The sequence below is a fragment of the Eulemur rufifrons genome, chromosome 29 (assembly GCF_041146395.1).
Source record: "Eulemur rufifrons isolate Redbay chromosome 29, OSU_ERuf_1, whole genome shotgun sequence".
NCBI classification, from domain to species: Eukaryota; Metazoa; Chordata; class Mammalia; order Primates; family Lemuridae; genus Eulemur; species Eulemur rufifrons.
In genome coordinates, this window is record NC_091011.1 from 10967335 (window position 1) to 10984290 (window position 16956).

The 16956-nt window shown below is 45.1% G+C and overlaps 1 protein-coding gene across 2 annotated transcripts in view; it reads right to left on the reverse strand.

Annotated features, from left to right (window-relative positions):
• CCM2 (CCM2 scaffold protein) overlaps positions 1–9406 on the reverse strand; it is a 55464-nt gene extending 46058 nt beyond the window's left edge. For both annotated transcript variants that reach the window (XM_069461900.1, XM_069461899.1), the window contains exon 1: positions 9289–9406. In XM_069461900.1, coding sequence (XP_069318001.1) covers positions 9289–9318 — 30 coding nt within the window. In that variant the 5' untranslated portion in view covers positions 9319–9406. The remainder of the gene's footprint in view (positions 1–9288) is intronic.
• Positions 9407–16956: the final 7550 nt, after the last annotated feature.

A 16956-nucleotide genomic window follows, 5' to 3' on the forward strand; every position in this document is an offset into this window, starting at 1 on the left:
AGACAGTCTTGCTCTGTCACTCAGGCGGGAGTGCAGTGGTATCATCATAGCTCACTGCAACCTCAAACTCCTGGGCTCAAGCAATCCTCAGCCTCAGCCTCCTGAGCAGCTGGAACTACAGGCGCACACCATCACACCCAGCTAGTTTTTCTATTTTTTTATAGAAAGGGGAGTCTCACTCTTTGCTCAGGCTGGTGTCGAACTCTTGAGCTCAAGCATCCTCCCACCTCAGCCTCCCAAAGTGCTAGGATTACAGGCGTGAGCCACCACAACTGGCCAAGAGCTGAGCTTTCTAACTGGTCTTGATCCTGCCTCTTCCCACTTCCCTTTTATCAGGGTCACGCTTTGGCCAGTGATGGCAAGGAACCAGTGTGTCCAGGGCCAACTCTAGGCTGGCACATATGTGGTGGGAGGACAGCAGGCATGTCCCGGCCCAAATTTGGCTCAACACATAAGGCAAAGGGGAAACAGATAGCCAAGGCCCAGCTTGAGCCAGTGCATTCGGCAGGGGCTAAGAACAACATGTCCAGGGCTGAGCTTTGTAACTGGCATTTTCCCCTTTTTCCTCCCTCTTTCCTCCTTCCCCTTCATCAAGCCCAAGATTTTGGCCAGTGAACCCAGGAAGCAGAGGGGAGTATTTCTGCGTTCAGCTCAGAATGGCATGCCCAGCAGCAGGCTGCAGGGAGGGAATGGTGGCACAGCTGGTGACACAGAATGAGTTTGGATGGCACAGCTAGGAGTATTTAGCTACAGGGGAGACTGAGCAAAAAGGCAAACACACTGAAGATAACAGGAACCAGGTTTCTCACTGCTGGAGAAGCAAGGTATAAATATGGAAAAGGGAAGACTAGAATAAATTCTGTGGTAATGGGCTGGATTTAGAGGTTATCAGTGTGAACTCTAATTTTTAATATAGACAGAAAAGAGGGGTGTGTGTACGTGAAAAATTCCCTAAGAGGATCTAGAAATAAAACCACTCTAGTAGCAAAGAGCACACCTACTGACCACATCTTGGTTTCTAAATATCATTTCAACTAAACAACCAGGGCTCCATAGACAAATGTCTGGTTCTAGGACTGGGACAGGGAAAAGGTAAGGTTAGCCTGAAACATCTTGGTTTAGCAGGTGTAAGGATGTGTTGAAAAGACGATAGGGACTTGTTGAAAAGATGCTGGATGCACAACATGAATTTTTTTTTTTTTTTTTTTTTTTTTTGAGACAGGGTCTCACTTGCTCTGTTGCCCAGGCTAGAGTGCAGTGGCATCATCACAGCTCATTGCAACCTCAAACTCCACACCCAACTAATTTTTATTTTTTGTAGACACAGGATCTCACTATGTTGCTCAGGCTGGCCTCGAACTTCTGGCCTCAAGTGATCCTCCTGCCTGGGCCTCCCAAAGTGCTGGGATTACAGGCGTGGGCCACCATGCCTGGCTGTGGAATAAATAAGAATTTTAAAATGAAGAAACTTGGCAACACGACCTTAACCAAGTGATCACAGTTAACATCACCAGCATTAACAAAAATCAACTTCATGTCCTCTGATATGATTCAATGAGAAGAGTACACCATCATCTGTGTGGTATTCCTACCAAAAATACATAAAGTTGGCTGGGTATTATGGCTCAAAAAATATATATATACATCACCAGACATGTTGAAAGACATATCATGCAAATGTGCAGCACAAGAAGGCAGTGTGGCTATATTAATATCAGACAAAAGAGATTAGGACAAGGGGTATTATCAGAAATAAAGATGGTCATTTCATAAAGAAAAAGATTCATTTCAACAGGACATAATGATCCTAAATGTGTATGTGCTTAACAATAGAACTTCAAAATATATAAAGCCAAAACTAACTAAAGGGAGAAACAAACAAATCTAAAATAATAACTGGAGAAATTAACACCCCTTCTCTGAGTAACTGATAGAATTAGTAGACAAAAATTCAGTATTGAATAGTTTGGAAGTATCTTACAAAATTAAATATGTAATTACTATATAACTCAGCAATTCCATTATTAGGTATTTACCCAAGACAAATGAAAACACATCCACACAATGACTTGTTCACAAATATTCATAGCAGCTTTTTCATAATAATACAAAACTGGAAAAGAACCTAAACCTCCAACAATGGGTATGGATAAACAAATCCTGGCATATACGTACAACAGAATGCACTCAGGAGTATCGATATAAACAATACGGATGAATCTCTAAAACATCACGCTGAATAAAGCAATCCTTTTTGCTTTGTTTTGAGACAGAGTCTCGCTCTGTCGCCCAGGCTATATTGCACAAAAGAATATATACTATATGAATCCATCTGTATGAAGTTCCAGAACAGACAAAACTAATCTATGGTAGAAAAAACTCAAAGCAGTAGTATCTTGGGGGAGGACTTCCTAAGGGGCATAAGGGAACTTTCTCAGTGATAGTAATGTTCTATTTCTTGGCAGAGGTTTGGGCTACATAGATGTATGCATTTGTCAACATTTAGCTAATGTACACTTAATATGTGTATATCACTATATATAAATTGTACATCAAAAGAAAAGTGTAAGCAAATACTGAACCCTAGTTAATGACACGCATGCTGACTATATTTAGATCAAAATGAAGTGATGTGTGAAATTTACTTTGGAATACATCAGAAAAATAAGATGGGTTGATGCACAGGTAGAGGGATGAAACAAATACAGCAAATGTTAGGGGCAGAATCTAGGTGGGGGGTGCGCAAGTATTCACTGCAAAATTCTTTCAACTTTGGTGTAGTCAAAAATTTTCATAATAAAACGCTGAGGGTGGGGGAATGGATAGGAACAAGCAGAGACAGGGGCTACACCCTCCTCTTTCAAGGAGCGGGTGCTAAAGATGGACAATGGCTAGGTGGGAGGAGCCTTCGAAAGGAGGCTGAACTGGGTCTGACATCAGACGTGCACAGGCAGGTGGGCTTTGGTTATTGTCTATATCCAAGAACATAAATGTAGGAGCTATTTAGAGTGATGCATCTAATGACAGTAATAAAACAGCTAGACATAATCAGACCTGGGCATTTTCTGACATGATACACAAAGTCAACATGCAACATAACTGACACTTAGACCTGACCAAGGCATCTCATTAATAACATGTATTCCCGCCACATAAACCAACAAGGGAAATGTAGACAGTTTCCATACCTGACCAGAAAGCTCGTGGTAATGACACACAGGAAGCAAACTAGATTTCTGAAAAACTTGCATGGAATTTTAAACTATAGAATGGATATAAAGATTTAGATATAAATAGTAAGATTCAGAAAAAAATTTTAAAGATTTCTCTTTTTCTTCTCAAAGGTACAGGTAACAGCATAGGTGAAACAGTATCTCTCTTTCCACATTAGATTTCCATCAGGAATAGTAACACCACAGATTTAGGCTGACCAGTTTTCTCACTTTCAGAATCCAACTATTCGTTCCACCTCCCTGGGTTATAAGATATACCATCTTAAGTTGCAAACAAAACCCAAATTCCCACTTCCTATTGTGCTTATTAAAGGGGATTATTTTCTTTGCACACATCTAATGCCTGTGATCAAATGCCCTAATTCTTAACATAATCCAAGCAAAAAACTGTTACTGTTCAGACACACTTGGGGAAAAAATGTCACATTTTTGGCACAGGCACAGAGTTAAGGAAAAAATTTCCTATTTCTACTCAAAGAAACAAACACCTAGTAGTTCAATTGACAAATCCAAATGTAAACTCCCTCATACCTGTGTAATTGCTTGAAAAACAGCTGTCGTTCTGGGATTGAGGGATAAGAAAGTGAAGCAGTGAGAAGTGCACTAACAAAGATCCACCATCCACAACAGGGACGTGGGGATGTACGCAGAGGACATGGCTGGGCCCGCTCCTCCTGCCACAGATCCCAGAGCACAAAGCCTGTCCCAGGCGACAGGGACGTCCCTTGCTGTGCCAAGTCCCAAAACACCACCCGCATTCTCCCAACCACAAGTGAGCCTGGATTTATGGTCCACACGGAGTGCCATAAAGTTCGTCCTGTCTCTCTGAGAAGCTCTTCTGTGTCCAGGGTAACAGTGCAGACCTGGTCTTGGAACCCACCCCAGGACCACTACACTCCAATCTACAGACAAACTGACCTCTGGAGTTTGCTTCAAAATGACCTGGTGCATCAGTCTGCTTCAGCCGCCAGGACTAAATACTACAGACTGAGTGGCTTCAACAGAAACTTACACTCTGAATCTGGAGTTTCTCCTAAGGCCTCTCTCCTTGGCTTGTAGATGGCCATCTATCTCTACCCGCCCCCCCCACCTCGTGTCCTCACATGGTAATTTCTCTGTATGTGGTGTTGTGCTAATCTCTTCTTAAAAGGACACCAGCAAGATTGGATTAGGGCCCACCCTAATGACTTCGTTTTACTTTAATCACCTTTTTAAAAACCCGATCTCAAGGATCGCTTGAGACTAGCCGGCGCAACATCACCAGACCTTGTCTCTACAAAAAAAAAAAAAAAAAATTAGCTGGGGGTGGTCTCATGTGCCTGTAGTCCCAGCTATTCAGGAGGCTGAGGCAGGAGGATCACTTGAGCCTGGCGTTCCGAGGCTGCAGTGAGCTATGATCGAACCACTGCCCTCCAGCCTAGGCAACATGGTGAGATTCCCATCTCTAAATAAATAAATAAAAACTCCACCTCCAAATGCTGCCATGTCATGAGGTCCTGGGGGTTGGGACTTCATCACATGAGTTTGGGAAGACACTATGCAGCCCACACAGGCAGGGAACAGGGACAAGGAGAATGTGCACACATGAAACTGCCCACACACGGGTGGTATTTGCAGTTGTGCACAGGGGGCTTCATCACACGATTTTCTGTATGTTTGTACTTGAAGTTTTCATAATCCCCAATCACTCTTTTTGAAGCTTCTGTCCTCAGCTCCACTCCCTAGCTCTGAAGCCACAGGCTTGTCCTTCACATCTCAGTCTCCTCAGCATCTGGGTCTGTCACAGTCGTGCTGACAAACAGTAGTTTAATGGATAAATAATGGATGAATGCCAGACACCTCCAGTGGCTTCAAGTTCACACAGGACCAACACCAAACTCCCCGGGGCCAAGGCCCTCCCAGCATGCGGGGCTGTCTCCACCCCCTCTCTGCTTCTGAACTTTGGGACACAGTCCCAGTCCCCTCTGGAATTGGCCGCACCCTGCCCTGTGTCTCTTCCGACACACTCGAGCATCTGTCCTTTCTTAATCTCTGCTCCTTGGTGTGAGCAGCTTACTTTCCACAGTGCAGTTCGTACCCCTCTTCTCATTGTGCTAGCATGTGACAGGCACCTGAATAAATAAAGAGGATGATTTAAATGCTGAACAGTGAAGATTTACAGGACTTAATCATGACCGTTTACTTACACCGCAGAGTGACGAGGAGATGGGGGCACTGCTGTCATGAATGAACTGGAAGATCAGCAGTCCCTGCCCTCATGGGGCAGAATGCAGATGGCCCTTCCCATCTGCACAGTGGCCCTCACTGCAGTTCTATCGCTAAGAGAAATGTTTTCTGTTACACTATCTTCCTCTGAAAGGATGCTCAGAGCAGTAACAAAGCAGCACTCGGAGATTCTGATACTTTCTCAATCTAAATTACAATAGAATCTGACTGTATGTCGAAAATGAATAAATATATGCTACTATGTATTAATAAATGGCAACTCTCCAAGCCTCAGGTTGTTGGTCATTCTGGCCTTATCAACTGGCCACTTGACTTAGAGTCTCTGCCAGCCTCCCGACCCTGGGTCCCCAAGTTGCCACCCAAGAATCACCATGACCACTACCTACAAGGAAAAACAAAACAAGGTACAGCAGGCCCAATTCACCTTAACCCATGTTATGGCTGGTGATAATTATAGACTCAATTTAGTTACAAAAGCAATTTAGTAGGTCATGACCAGCAATTTAATGCGGGGGAAAACAGATCAGAATAAAAAAATCAGAGCATGTTGCTTGTATCAAGTACCATTCTTTCAAACTTTCATTGCAGTTATACAGACATTTATACACAGACCCACAGACTTGTGTCTGTACCAGGTCAGCATGGAGAAGGTATGGCTTCCTAGGGCCTGCAGTGAATAAATTTTAAAAGGAAATGGTCCAACCCAAGCTCCTAATTCCTCACAGACAGGGCCCAGGATGACTTGGCAGCTACATGAGCTGATAACCCAGAGCCCAGAGCCCAGAGCCCACGACCAAGGGAATCTTTTCTTCTCCACTTCTTTTTATGGAAATTCTCAAAACTGCACAAAAGTAGATAGAATAATGTGTACCCACTATCAAAGCATTCAGCTATCCCCCCTCCTCTTTTCCTTCTAATTTGAATAAAGCAAATCCCAGAAATCATATTATTTTGCCTATAAATACCTCATGTTTATGAGATCAGAATTTATAATATAATCACATCAAACAAAATTAATTCCTTATCATTTACTATTCAGTCCTACATTTCTAAGGAATCTTATAACCTTTTTAAATTTAAACAATGCAAATAAATTGGATCAATGCAAAAATATTTAACTTTATTCAGGATGAAATCACAGTCACCTGGTGGGGTAACCTAAGACCAGAGACAGCAGAAGCTGGGACCCACAACAGAGTTAAGGCCCCAAGGTGACTTCCTCAGGCTGTGATCCTCGTCTGAGTATAAAAATGCACACAATCCAACTCAGGTGTACACCTAAATTTCTTACAAAAATGAATTACACCTTGACAGAACAGTGCCACAATGCACAAAACATGGGTCCATTTTGTACACAGGAGCCTTATTTTCCAAACCCCATATCAGGACTTGCAGTCTGAAAAGTACCAGCCACTCTGTGGACATCAGGACAGGAGAACAACCCCCAAGTGGTTACTTCTACTCCCCTGGTCCCACACCTCTAGCGGCCAGTGGACTTCTGTCAATGCACTCATCCCTCCACACGTACCCAGCAATAATCCATCTCCCCACTGGCTCCTCTAGGTCACCAGTCCTTCCTGTATCCCCACCACCCAGCGAGTTTCATGGGACACGACAGGCACTCGATAGACATTTGTTAAATGAACTATGGCCTGCTCAAGGAAACTCCAGGTGTACAGTGACCATAACCACATGTGCTGGGGTGGGATGAGGTAAGGCAGGGCTACACCTGGGACCCCTTTCCATTAAATCCACTTCAGTCCATCAGTTCTCTGGCGGCTTACTTATTCCTGTGTCCTGAGGAAAATGGGCCATGGTAGAACAAGCCAGAATCACTGTTTGGTAAGGCACCAAGACAAGTGTCTGAGGCCTAAAAAAAAGCCTACCAATCCACATTTTTAAAGGTTTAAGTCTGCATTTTCTGAAGGAGGTAACTTTGAAACTTAAATGTCCAAATCGTACTTCCATAGAATTAAGTCATTACTTCTGCTGTTTGAGCTTGAATTTGTGTATAAGTTTGAAACAGGTATCTCTGGTTAATTTACCATAATGAGAATAATTTAAGCTCCAAAGTTCTTAAGAGGTGACCTCACACCAAATGGGGGAGCAGAGTAGGAAGGTTCTGCCAGCGTGCAATTGCAGAGCATGCGAGGTAAAGTCATGACCTGGATAGGAATCCATGCCCCAGAGCTCTGTCCCGCCTGCCTACAGAATATGAGCAAGGCAAGTGGGAGAATACAGAAAAAACATAAAAAACTCCTGGCTCACGCAACTACAATTGATTATTTCCTTCAATAAAGACAATAAAATTAATCATTAACCTTGTCTATGCCTAATTTTTTCATTGCCCCCAACTGTAAAATTATTGATAGTTTTACTGGTTTTTTCACTTCTATTCTGAAAGCTCAGGAACATCTTACTGCTTCTTTCTCACAATATTGCTGAATGTTTCATGATTCCACCAAAACTGACAGAAGGCTCAGAAGAAAGTGAATCAGTTCCATCCTTGCCTGTCACAGACAGGTAGGTAGGTAGGTGGGCCAGGTGCCCACGTAAGTGGTGCAGATTGAGGTCACCAGTCCCCCACTGCTCTCGGCTCCCAGCATTCCACCAGAAAAGGTGGCTCAGTTCCAGCAAAACTCAGCATCAGCCACACTCAGGCCTGATGCTCCCTGTTAAAGCAGTCACTGGGTTAGCACCTCTCCTTTCCAGCTAACTCCTTTTAGACAGCTTGGTTCTTCCCTTTTCTGTGTGCAGCACTCCTCCCTAGTCTAACACTTGCAGGCTAAATAACTTTCTTGAGCTGTTTTCTAGCCTTAAACCATTTTTGTAGCTAACTGCAAGTGATACTGCACCCAAATTAGACACGCATGTTCCTAACATAATGAGTTGAGAAAGCAGAGAAGCAGCACCACAGAACTCTCTGAAGGTCACCTGGCTACATTTGATTTCAAATAGAACTTGTTAAAAAATGGGGCACCTTGTAAAAGACCTAACAATGAGTAGTCCTCAATTAAAGCACACTGCTCCTCAGAGTGCCTGGTGGTAAGATCACAGCTAGGACTTATCAAGGGCTGTCTTAAACTTGTGCATACATGTGCGCACACAAACATTTATCAAAAAGAAAATGATAGCCAAGACATGAACATTATAAAGCATTTATTTGAAAAGGATACATTTTATTAAAACTCATTTTCCACTTTAATGGTAGCTTATTCCACATCTTTTTTCCAGTCTCCTTAAAATGTTCTTTATCAACTACTCTAGCCTGTAATTAAAGCCACATTTTTAAAACTACATAAACGAAAGAGCCTCTTGAACAATGTCCTAAATGCCACTGCCAAATGTAACGTCACTGCAATCACTCAATGGTTTTAGGTACGAGTGATACTCGACGACTGAAGTGAAGCCCATCTTTGCTTTTACTTCATATCCAAGAACGAAGTCAAGTGAGCAGCAAACGTCTCCACGTTAAGCGCACAGCCCACTGGCTCCAGTTCCAGCCCTGGACACCTTTCTGGCCCCTCGTTGGGCCCACTTCCTCTGCAGCCCCCGGTCCCGACGCGCCGGGAAGGCCATCTGGGGCCGAAGTCGAGGCGAGCCGCGGCCGTGCCCGAGGAAAGGCGCGGCGCTTCCTGCCCGTCCGGCCGCTCAGGCCCACCTGACCATTGTTCGGGGTCTCGCCTTGCCCTGCCCTGCCCGCGCCCGCCACCCCCGCCCGGGTCCCCAGAGACTCCCCCCCCAGACTCCACCCCATCCCGGGCCGCTCGGGGTTCCTGACCCAGCCGCCCGCCAACCCCCGCAGCAGGACGCGCCCACGCACGCTCACCTTCTTGCCCTTCTTGCCCTCCTCCTCCATGTCGCCGCGTGCAACCCCCGCGGCCCGCCCGGCCCGCCCCGGGAGCCCCGCCGCCAGCAGCCGCTACATGCTCGCCCCAGGCCCGCCACCCCCGCGCTCCCGGCGCCGCCCGCCCTCCGGGCCCCGCAGTCTCCGCCCGGGCCGCGCCCCGCACCCGCACTTCCGGGCCCGAGGGAGCCGGCCCCGCCCCGCGAAGGCCCCGCCCCCGCTCAGGGCCCGCCCACAGCAGCCGCGAGCCCGCACTTCCGGGCCCGAGGGCGCTGAGCTGGCCCTGCAATCAGACCCCGCCCCCTCAGAGAGGACGGCCCACGCGGGACCGGCTCCCGGCAAAGGGCTCGCCCACAGATCGCAGGTCCCGCCTCGGGGGCGGCCGAGAACGCGCCTGCCTTGCCCCGCCCCCAGCCCGTCCCGCGCCCTTCAAGAGGCCCGGGAGCGCCCCTGCCCCACCTCCCCGCCTCTTCAGGGCCGCGGGGACGCGCGCGGGAGCTGCTCCAGCTTTTCAATTCTGCCGCCATCTTTCGGGCGGCCAACACCCCAGCAAGCCTCGCGCTCTGGGAGGCCGTGCTCAGGCCCCTGAAAAGGCGGGTGGGGCCGGCGGAAAGAAGGTGGGGCCGGGGGCGGGGGGAGGCGGGCAGGAAGGGGGCGGGGCCGGAGGGAAGGCGAAGGAGGGGGCGCCAGAGGGGCGGGGTATCCCGCGGAGGGCGGGGTGCGGTACCACTTCCTTTCTTTTTCCTCTTGTGTGTCCTTTTATTCTCTCAGCCACAAGGAAACCCTTTTTTAGGACTTCCTCCCTGTTCTAATGCCTACTTTACTTGGCCAAACACATCAGGAAAGTAGAAACGCAACAGTAAGGTTGTCCAGGCCCATCAGAATAAAACCGTAGACCCTTAACCGGCATCTAGTATAATTGCCACGTTTTACAGATGAGGTTTAAAAGTTTTGGATATTGTTCAGTTTGTCTATGTGTTGCCTCTCAGCTCCACATTCGCTTCTCATCTCCTGCTCTGAGAACACGGAGCTGGGCACTTTAAGCATTCCTCCCTTGCCGCAGGGCACCGTGTTAAACGGTGTCAGTGGAAGGTGCTGGACAGCCAGCACCGAGGAAGGGGCTTCTCTGCCTGGTTCTGGTAAGCTGTCTTGGCAGGCACCTACTGATTGAGAGGCCTACCTACTACATCAATGGCAGCTTCTCCAGGTTCAGGTTCTCCGCAGCTTGGGTGGCTTCCTCAGCACCCAACTCCTGCAGCGCATGACTGTCAAAGGCACCCAGCAGCCAGCAGTTTCCTCCAGCAACCCTGGGGCAGTTTTGTACCCAAGTGCTTCCACAAGACACTTCCCATGAGTAGCCTTCCCTAGCATCCTAGAGGGTAGATTTTCAGCACGTCCTGCCAGCACATCTTTTGCCATTCAGTGAGCCCTGTCTATGCCCTGTAAGGACAGAAAGGAGATGATCGTTCCTCCCCATCATAAAGGGTCACAGCCGACACCCCTATAACAAAAGACAGCTTAACAAGAGAAAAGCATAACAAATGTATTACATGCACACATGTGCATGGGAGTCATACAAAATTTGAACGCTCAAAGAAAGGGCCAGATGGTTGATGCTTCTATACCCTCTTCACTGAGGAGAGGGAAATGGAGGTTGTAGGAGCAAATGATTTTCAGGGGAAATAAATGGACCGTGGAGACAGAAATGAACATGTAAATGACTCTCTTTGGGAAGATGAGGGGCAGAATTGCACAGGAACAAAGATTGTCTTATTATACTGATAGACTCTCCCAGGCAATCTCTCTAAACTGCCCTCAGAATAGAAGAAAATTCAGTCCTGTTATGGTAACAACTCCCAGTCTCTTCTCTTCTCCCATGGTTGATCTTTCCCAGTTATTTGATGAGATTTCTTGGGGGGGAAGGGTTGGGAATCTTAAGGCAATTGCATTTCTTTTGGAAAGAAGGTTTCTTTTTTTCTTTTTCTTTTTTTTCTTTTTTTGAGACAGAGTCTCGCTGTGTCTCCAGGCTGGAGTGCAATGGTGCAATCATAGCTCACTGTAACCTCAAATTCCTGGGCTCAAGTGATCCTCCCCCCTCAGCCTCCCAAGTACCTGGGACTACAGGATTGAGCCACTTTGGCCTGGCTAAAAGAATCTTTCTTATCTTAGTCAGATAAGGAAATTCTGGAAAGAGTCCCTGCTTTCAATTTTCAAAGCACTCAGCATGCCAAAGTGCCATATTTTGTGGAATCATTTTCAGTCCCCCAACAGCTCTCTCCAGCAAGGTCATTACCTCAGCCTTGGGGGTGGAGGGAGGTTTCTTCCTTGGGAGCTTAACCTCAGCTCTCAGATAGTAGCTGCTCTTTGTATCTACTATTCTAGTGTTCATTCTCTCCCCCACCTTTTTTTTTAATTTGAGACAGGGTCTTGCTATGTTGCCGAGGCTGGTCTCGAGCTCATGGGCTCAAGCAATCCTCCTACCTCAGCCTCTGGAGTAGCTGGGGATTACAGGTGCACGCCACCGCATGTGGTTTATTTTTATCTTCTTTAACCCCTTGTTACCCTAACCCGATGTTATACTTAATAATTCTTATTTCTTTTTTCTTTTTTTTTTTTTTTTGAGACAGAGTCTCACTCTGTTGCCCAGGGCTATAGTGCCGTCGAGTCAGCTTAGCTCACAGCAACCTCAAACTCTTGGGCTCCAGGGATCCTCCTGCCTCAGCCTCCCGAGTAGCTGAGACTACAGGCATGCGCCACCATACCCGGCTAATTTTTTCTATATATTTTTAGTTGTCTGGTTAATTTCTTTCTATTCTTTTAGTAGAGACGGGGTCTCGCTCTTGCTCAGGCTGGTCTCGGACTCCTGACCTCGAGCAATCCTCCCGCCTCAGCCTCCCAAAGTGCTAGGATTACAGGCGTGAGCCACCGCTCTGGGCCCTTAATAATTCTTTATATTAAACTTTTCCTGTACTATTTTTCGGTCTCCTGATTAAACCCTATTTGATACTAATGCCAAAGAATTAGTCTCTAGCACTTCCAAAAGGCATAGGTATTTCAGTCCCCAGATAGAAAAGAGGTATGGGAAACGCCCTTTCAATCTGCCTTCTGCAATAATCCAGCTTGCCACATTCCTACACAAAAATGCTGCCGTGCATTTGGTTGTCATTATTCTCCCACCATTCACAGAACCAAGGCCTGATAGTTAAGGTCTTCCACAATCTTCCATTAACATACCTCTCCACATTTATCACTCTGTAATGCAGTAAGTAACCTATTAAAACTTCCTTTAACCTGACCCTGGATGTGCTGACTTCCTCAGGCTGTTCCTACCCATTGGATAGAATACCTTTGCCTCTTCTCTGCATACACAAATTCATGCTTCTAGTAAAAATCCACCTACTAATGATCAGATGATGCTGATAACTGTAGAAATAAACAAAGACAACAAAATGAGAAAATGGTCTTTCTCCATTCGTGGAGACTGACCCATTCTGCTGGAATGTAAAAAAAACAAAAATGAGAAAAGTGAAGGCAATAACAAGGGAGTCTGTCACCATCACTTCCATTTGGTAGAGACTCTACAGCAGGCAGAGGAGTAGGTCCACGATATAGTAGAAAAAAGGAAGTTTCCAGGAATGTCTGGTTAGCGAGATTAGAGGCCGTTTGTTGGCCTGGGAAAGGTGAAGCGGGGACATGCCAAGTGATTGCTTAGGGGTGCATATTTGGCTTTTTCTGGTTAGTCCTAAGTTAGAAGCAAGGAGAAAAACTCGGGAAGCTGCCAGTTACTAATTTTTTACTGGTACATAATAATTGTACATAGTTATGGGTTACATGTGATATTTTGATACATAATGATCAAATCAGGGTATTTAGGATATCCACCACCTCAAATATTTATCATTTCTTTGTGTTGGGAACATTTCAAATCTTCTATTTTTTTTTTTTCTCAGACTCCAGCCAGTTTATACTTCTATCTATTTTGAAACATACATTTCACCCTAGTGGGTGTATGTATTATAGTAGGGTTTATAGTAACCCTACTCTGCTATCAAACATTAGAGCTTATTTCTTCTATCTAGGTGTATGATAGTACCCACTAACAAACCTCTCTTCATTCCCTGACACCCACACACCTCCTTCAGCCTCTGGTTTCTATTCTTCCACACTCTTACCTCCATGAGATCAACTTTTTTAGCTCCCACATATGAATGAGAACGTGATATTTGTCTTTCTGTGCCTGGCTTATTTCACTGAACATAATGACCTCCAGTTCCAACCATGTTGTTGCAATGACATGATGTCATTCTTTTTTATGGCCAAATAGTATTCCATTGTGTATATATACCACATTTTCTTAATCTGTTCATCCATTGATGAACATTTAGGTTGATTCCATATCTTTGTTATTGTGAATAGTGCTGCAATAAACACAGAGATGTAGGCATCCCTTTGAACACCAATTTCCCTTCCTTTGGATAAACACCCAGTAGTGGCATTTCTGGATCCTGTGGTAGTTCTATTTTTAGTTTTGTTTGGAAAGCTTTGTATTGTTTTCCATACGGATCTACTAATTCACATTCCCACCAACAGTGTAGAAGAGTTTCCTTTTCTCCACATCCTTGCCAGCATTTGTTATTTTTTGTCTTTTTGACAATAGCTATTCTAACTGGGATGAGATGGTATCTCATTGTGATTTTGCTTTGCATTTCCCCAATGATTACTTATGTTGAGTATTTTTTCACATACCTGTTGGCCATTTGTATGTCTTTAGAGAAATGTCCATTCACTTGCTTTGCCCAGTTTTTAATATTTTTTTTTTGCTATTGAGTTTTTTGCATTCTTTGTATATTCTGATTTATTTTCCGTTTTCCTTTTCTTTCTTTCCTTTTTTTTTTTTTTTTTTTGAAACAGAGTCTCACTGTGTTGCCCAGGCTAGAGTGCCATGGCATCAGCCTAGCTCACAGCAACCTCAAACTCCTGGGCTCAAGCAATCCTTCTGCCTCAGCCTCCCGAGTAGCTGGGACTACAGGCATGCGCCACCATGCCCAGCTAATTTTTTCTATATATTTTTAGTTGTCCAGATAATTTCTATTTTTTTAGTAGAGACGGGGGTCTCGCTCTTGCTCAGGCTGGTCTCAAAGTCCTGAGCTCAAACCATCCTCCCGCCTCGGCCTCCCAGAGTGCTAGGATTACAGGCATGAGCCACTGTGCCCATCCCGTTTTCTTTTTAAATCAGGATCATCATATTCAATTTCCTTGTATATTCTGGATATTAGTCCCTTGTCAAATGGATGGTTTGCAAGTATCTTCTCCCATTCTACAGGTTATCTCTTCACTCTTTTGATTGTTTCCTTTGCTGTGCAGAAGCTTTTTAGATTAGTATAATCCCACTTGTCTATTTCCCTTTTTGTTGCCTGTGCTTTTGAAGTGTTAGCTATAAAATCTTTGCCTAGACCAACGTCCTGAAGCATTTCCCCTATCTTTTCTTCTGGTAGTTTTATAGTTTCAAGGTCTTATATTTAAGTCTTTGATCCACTTTGAGTTGATTTTTGTATATGATGAGAGATAGGATGCCAGTTATTAATCAAGTCCTGGCCAATTGTTACAGGGGTATTGTTTAGCTTCCTGCTTTGTCACTAAGAGATAGTACCTGGCTTCCTGTGAGTCTGACTTATAGCGGGCTGGCTGGTTACTATAGATAATGGGTTGATTTCCTGAGCAAGTTGCTGCAGGTTGTGGGTCAGGGTTTTAGTTGCATAAAATGGTCCAACCATTGTCTGTATATTCAGTCTCTCGTAACAGACACCAATGAGACCAGCTGCAATGATAACATAAAACAGTATTTCTCCCAAGGTCACACCTTGGCTGTAAAGTGTCCTGACAGCCTCCTACCTTTGAGTGACTACTGCTTTCTTACCAATAACCTCCCTAGCCTGCCATGTGGTTCCCAGGTCTTGAACAAAAATAACCAATTACCAAGCTGCCTGCACTTCATGAAAGCAACAATCTAGAGCTAATTCTCACTTCGCCTCTCCCCTCCTCAGTTATTCAGGGCCAGCCTGAACCTTATAAAACCTCCTTCCTACTCTCTCATAATGAGAGGCAGCCCACCTTTCTCTGGGGTGCTATCCCTGGTTGCAGCAGGTTAGTAAACCAAAAATTTTTTTGCACTCCTGGGAAATTTAGCTATTGAGCTTTATCACCCAGCTCAAGCATCACCTCTTCCACTAAATCTTTCGATGCAACTTTTCCCTCCAGTTCCCAGAGTAATTTATTTGTATAATTCTAGTTAGCCAAGTTTAGGACATATCCTTTACTAAGCTGTAAGTAAGCTCCTTTGAAGGTGGGGATTACATAGGATTCCTCCTTTTATCTGAGAAACTCTAATGAAGGAAATGATGCACATTTAGCGAGACTGAGGTGGCATATTCTCTGGACACAGTTTCCCAGCTAGACCCTTGGGTTTTCGGAAAACCCCTAAACACTGAAATGTTGCCCTTAATTGGCCTGCTCAAAGACAATGTCTCCAGATTCATGTATCTGCTAGACTCCAGCTAATTGGGGGGTTTTTTGTTTTTGTTTGGTTTGGTTTTTTGTTTTGTTTTGTTTGTTTTTTGAGACAGGGTCTTGCTCTGTCACCCAGGCTAGAGTGTGGTGATGTGATAATAGTTCACTGCAGCCTTGAACTCCTGGGCTCAAGCAATCCTCCGGCTTCAGCCTCCCGAGTAGCTGGGACTACAGGCGCACACCGCCACACCCAGCTAATTGAAAATTTTTTTTTGTAGAGATAGAGTCTATGTTGACCAGGCTTATCTCAAACTCCAGGCCTCAAACAATCTTCCCTCCTGCCTGGGCCTCCCAAACTGCTGGGATTACAGGTATGAGCCACCGGGTAGGGCCTAATTGGTTTTTTTAAACTGAATCTTTTTACTGTTCCTGAGGCTAACTAGAGTTTTTTCCTTTTTGTCCCTCTCAGCCATTTTCCTTGACAGTCTATATCAACTGCCTCCCTAGTATGGGAAATAACTGGCTTGTAAATAACTAGACGTCTCTGAGTTAGTCCTTGACATATGCCATGCAACACTTCATACTGCTGTGTATGCGATAAACCTATGTTGACTTAATTAGTGAAGGAAAGACTCTTTAGAGATGATGGGAGTGAATTCTCAATGAATTTTGTTATTCATTTTATATATTAATTTTTTTTTTTTTTTTAGAAACAGGGTCTCACTCTGTCACACAGGCTGGAGTGCAATGACCCCATCGTAACTCACTGCACCCTCAAAATCCGCCTACCTTAGCTTCCCCAATAGCTGGGACTACAGGCGCAGGCCACCACACCTGGCTAGTTTTTCTTATTTTTTATAGAAATGGGGTTGTGTTATGTTACCCAGGCTGGTCTCAAACTCATGGCCTCAAGTGATCCTCCTACCTCAGCCTCCCAAAGTGCTGGGATTACAGGTGCAAGCCACCACGCCCGGCCTTAGTGAATTTTAATATCCAGTTTCCAGGCCTACAAATCACGGAAGGACCAAACCAACTCTGTATCATAATGACCCCTCAGAAGTACAGCCACCCTGTGCAGCCCCCAACTAAAGCAACCTTGCAAGCCCCACTTTGACATCTCCTTGGCTATAACTATTCTTCCAG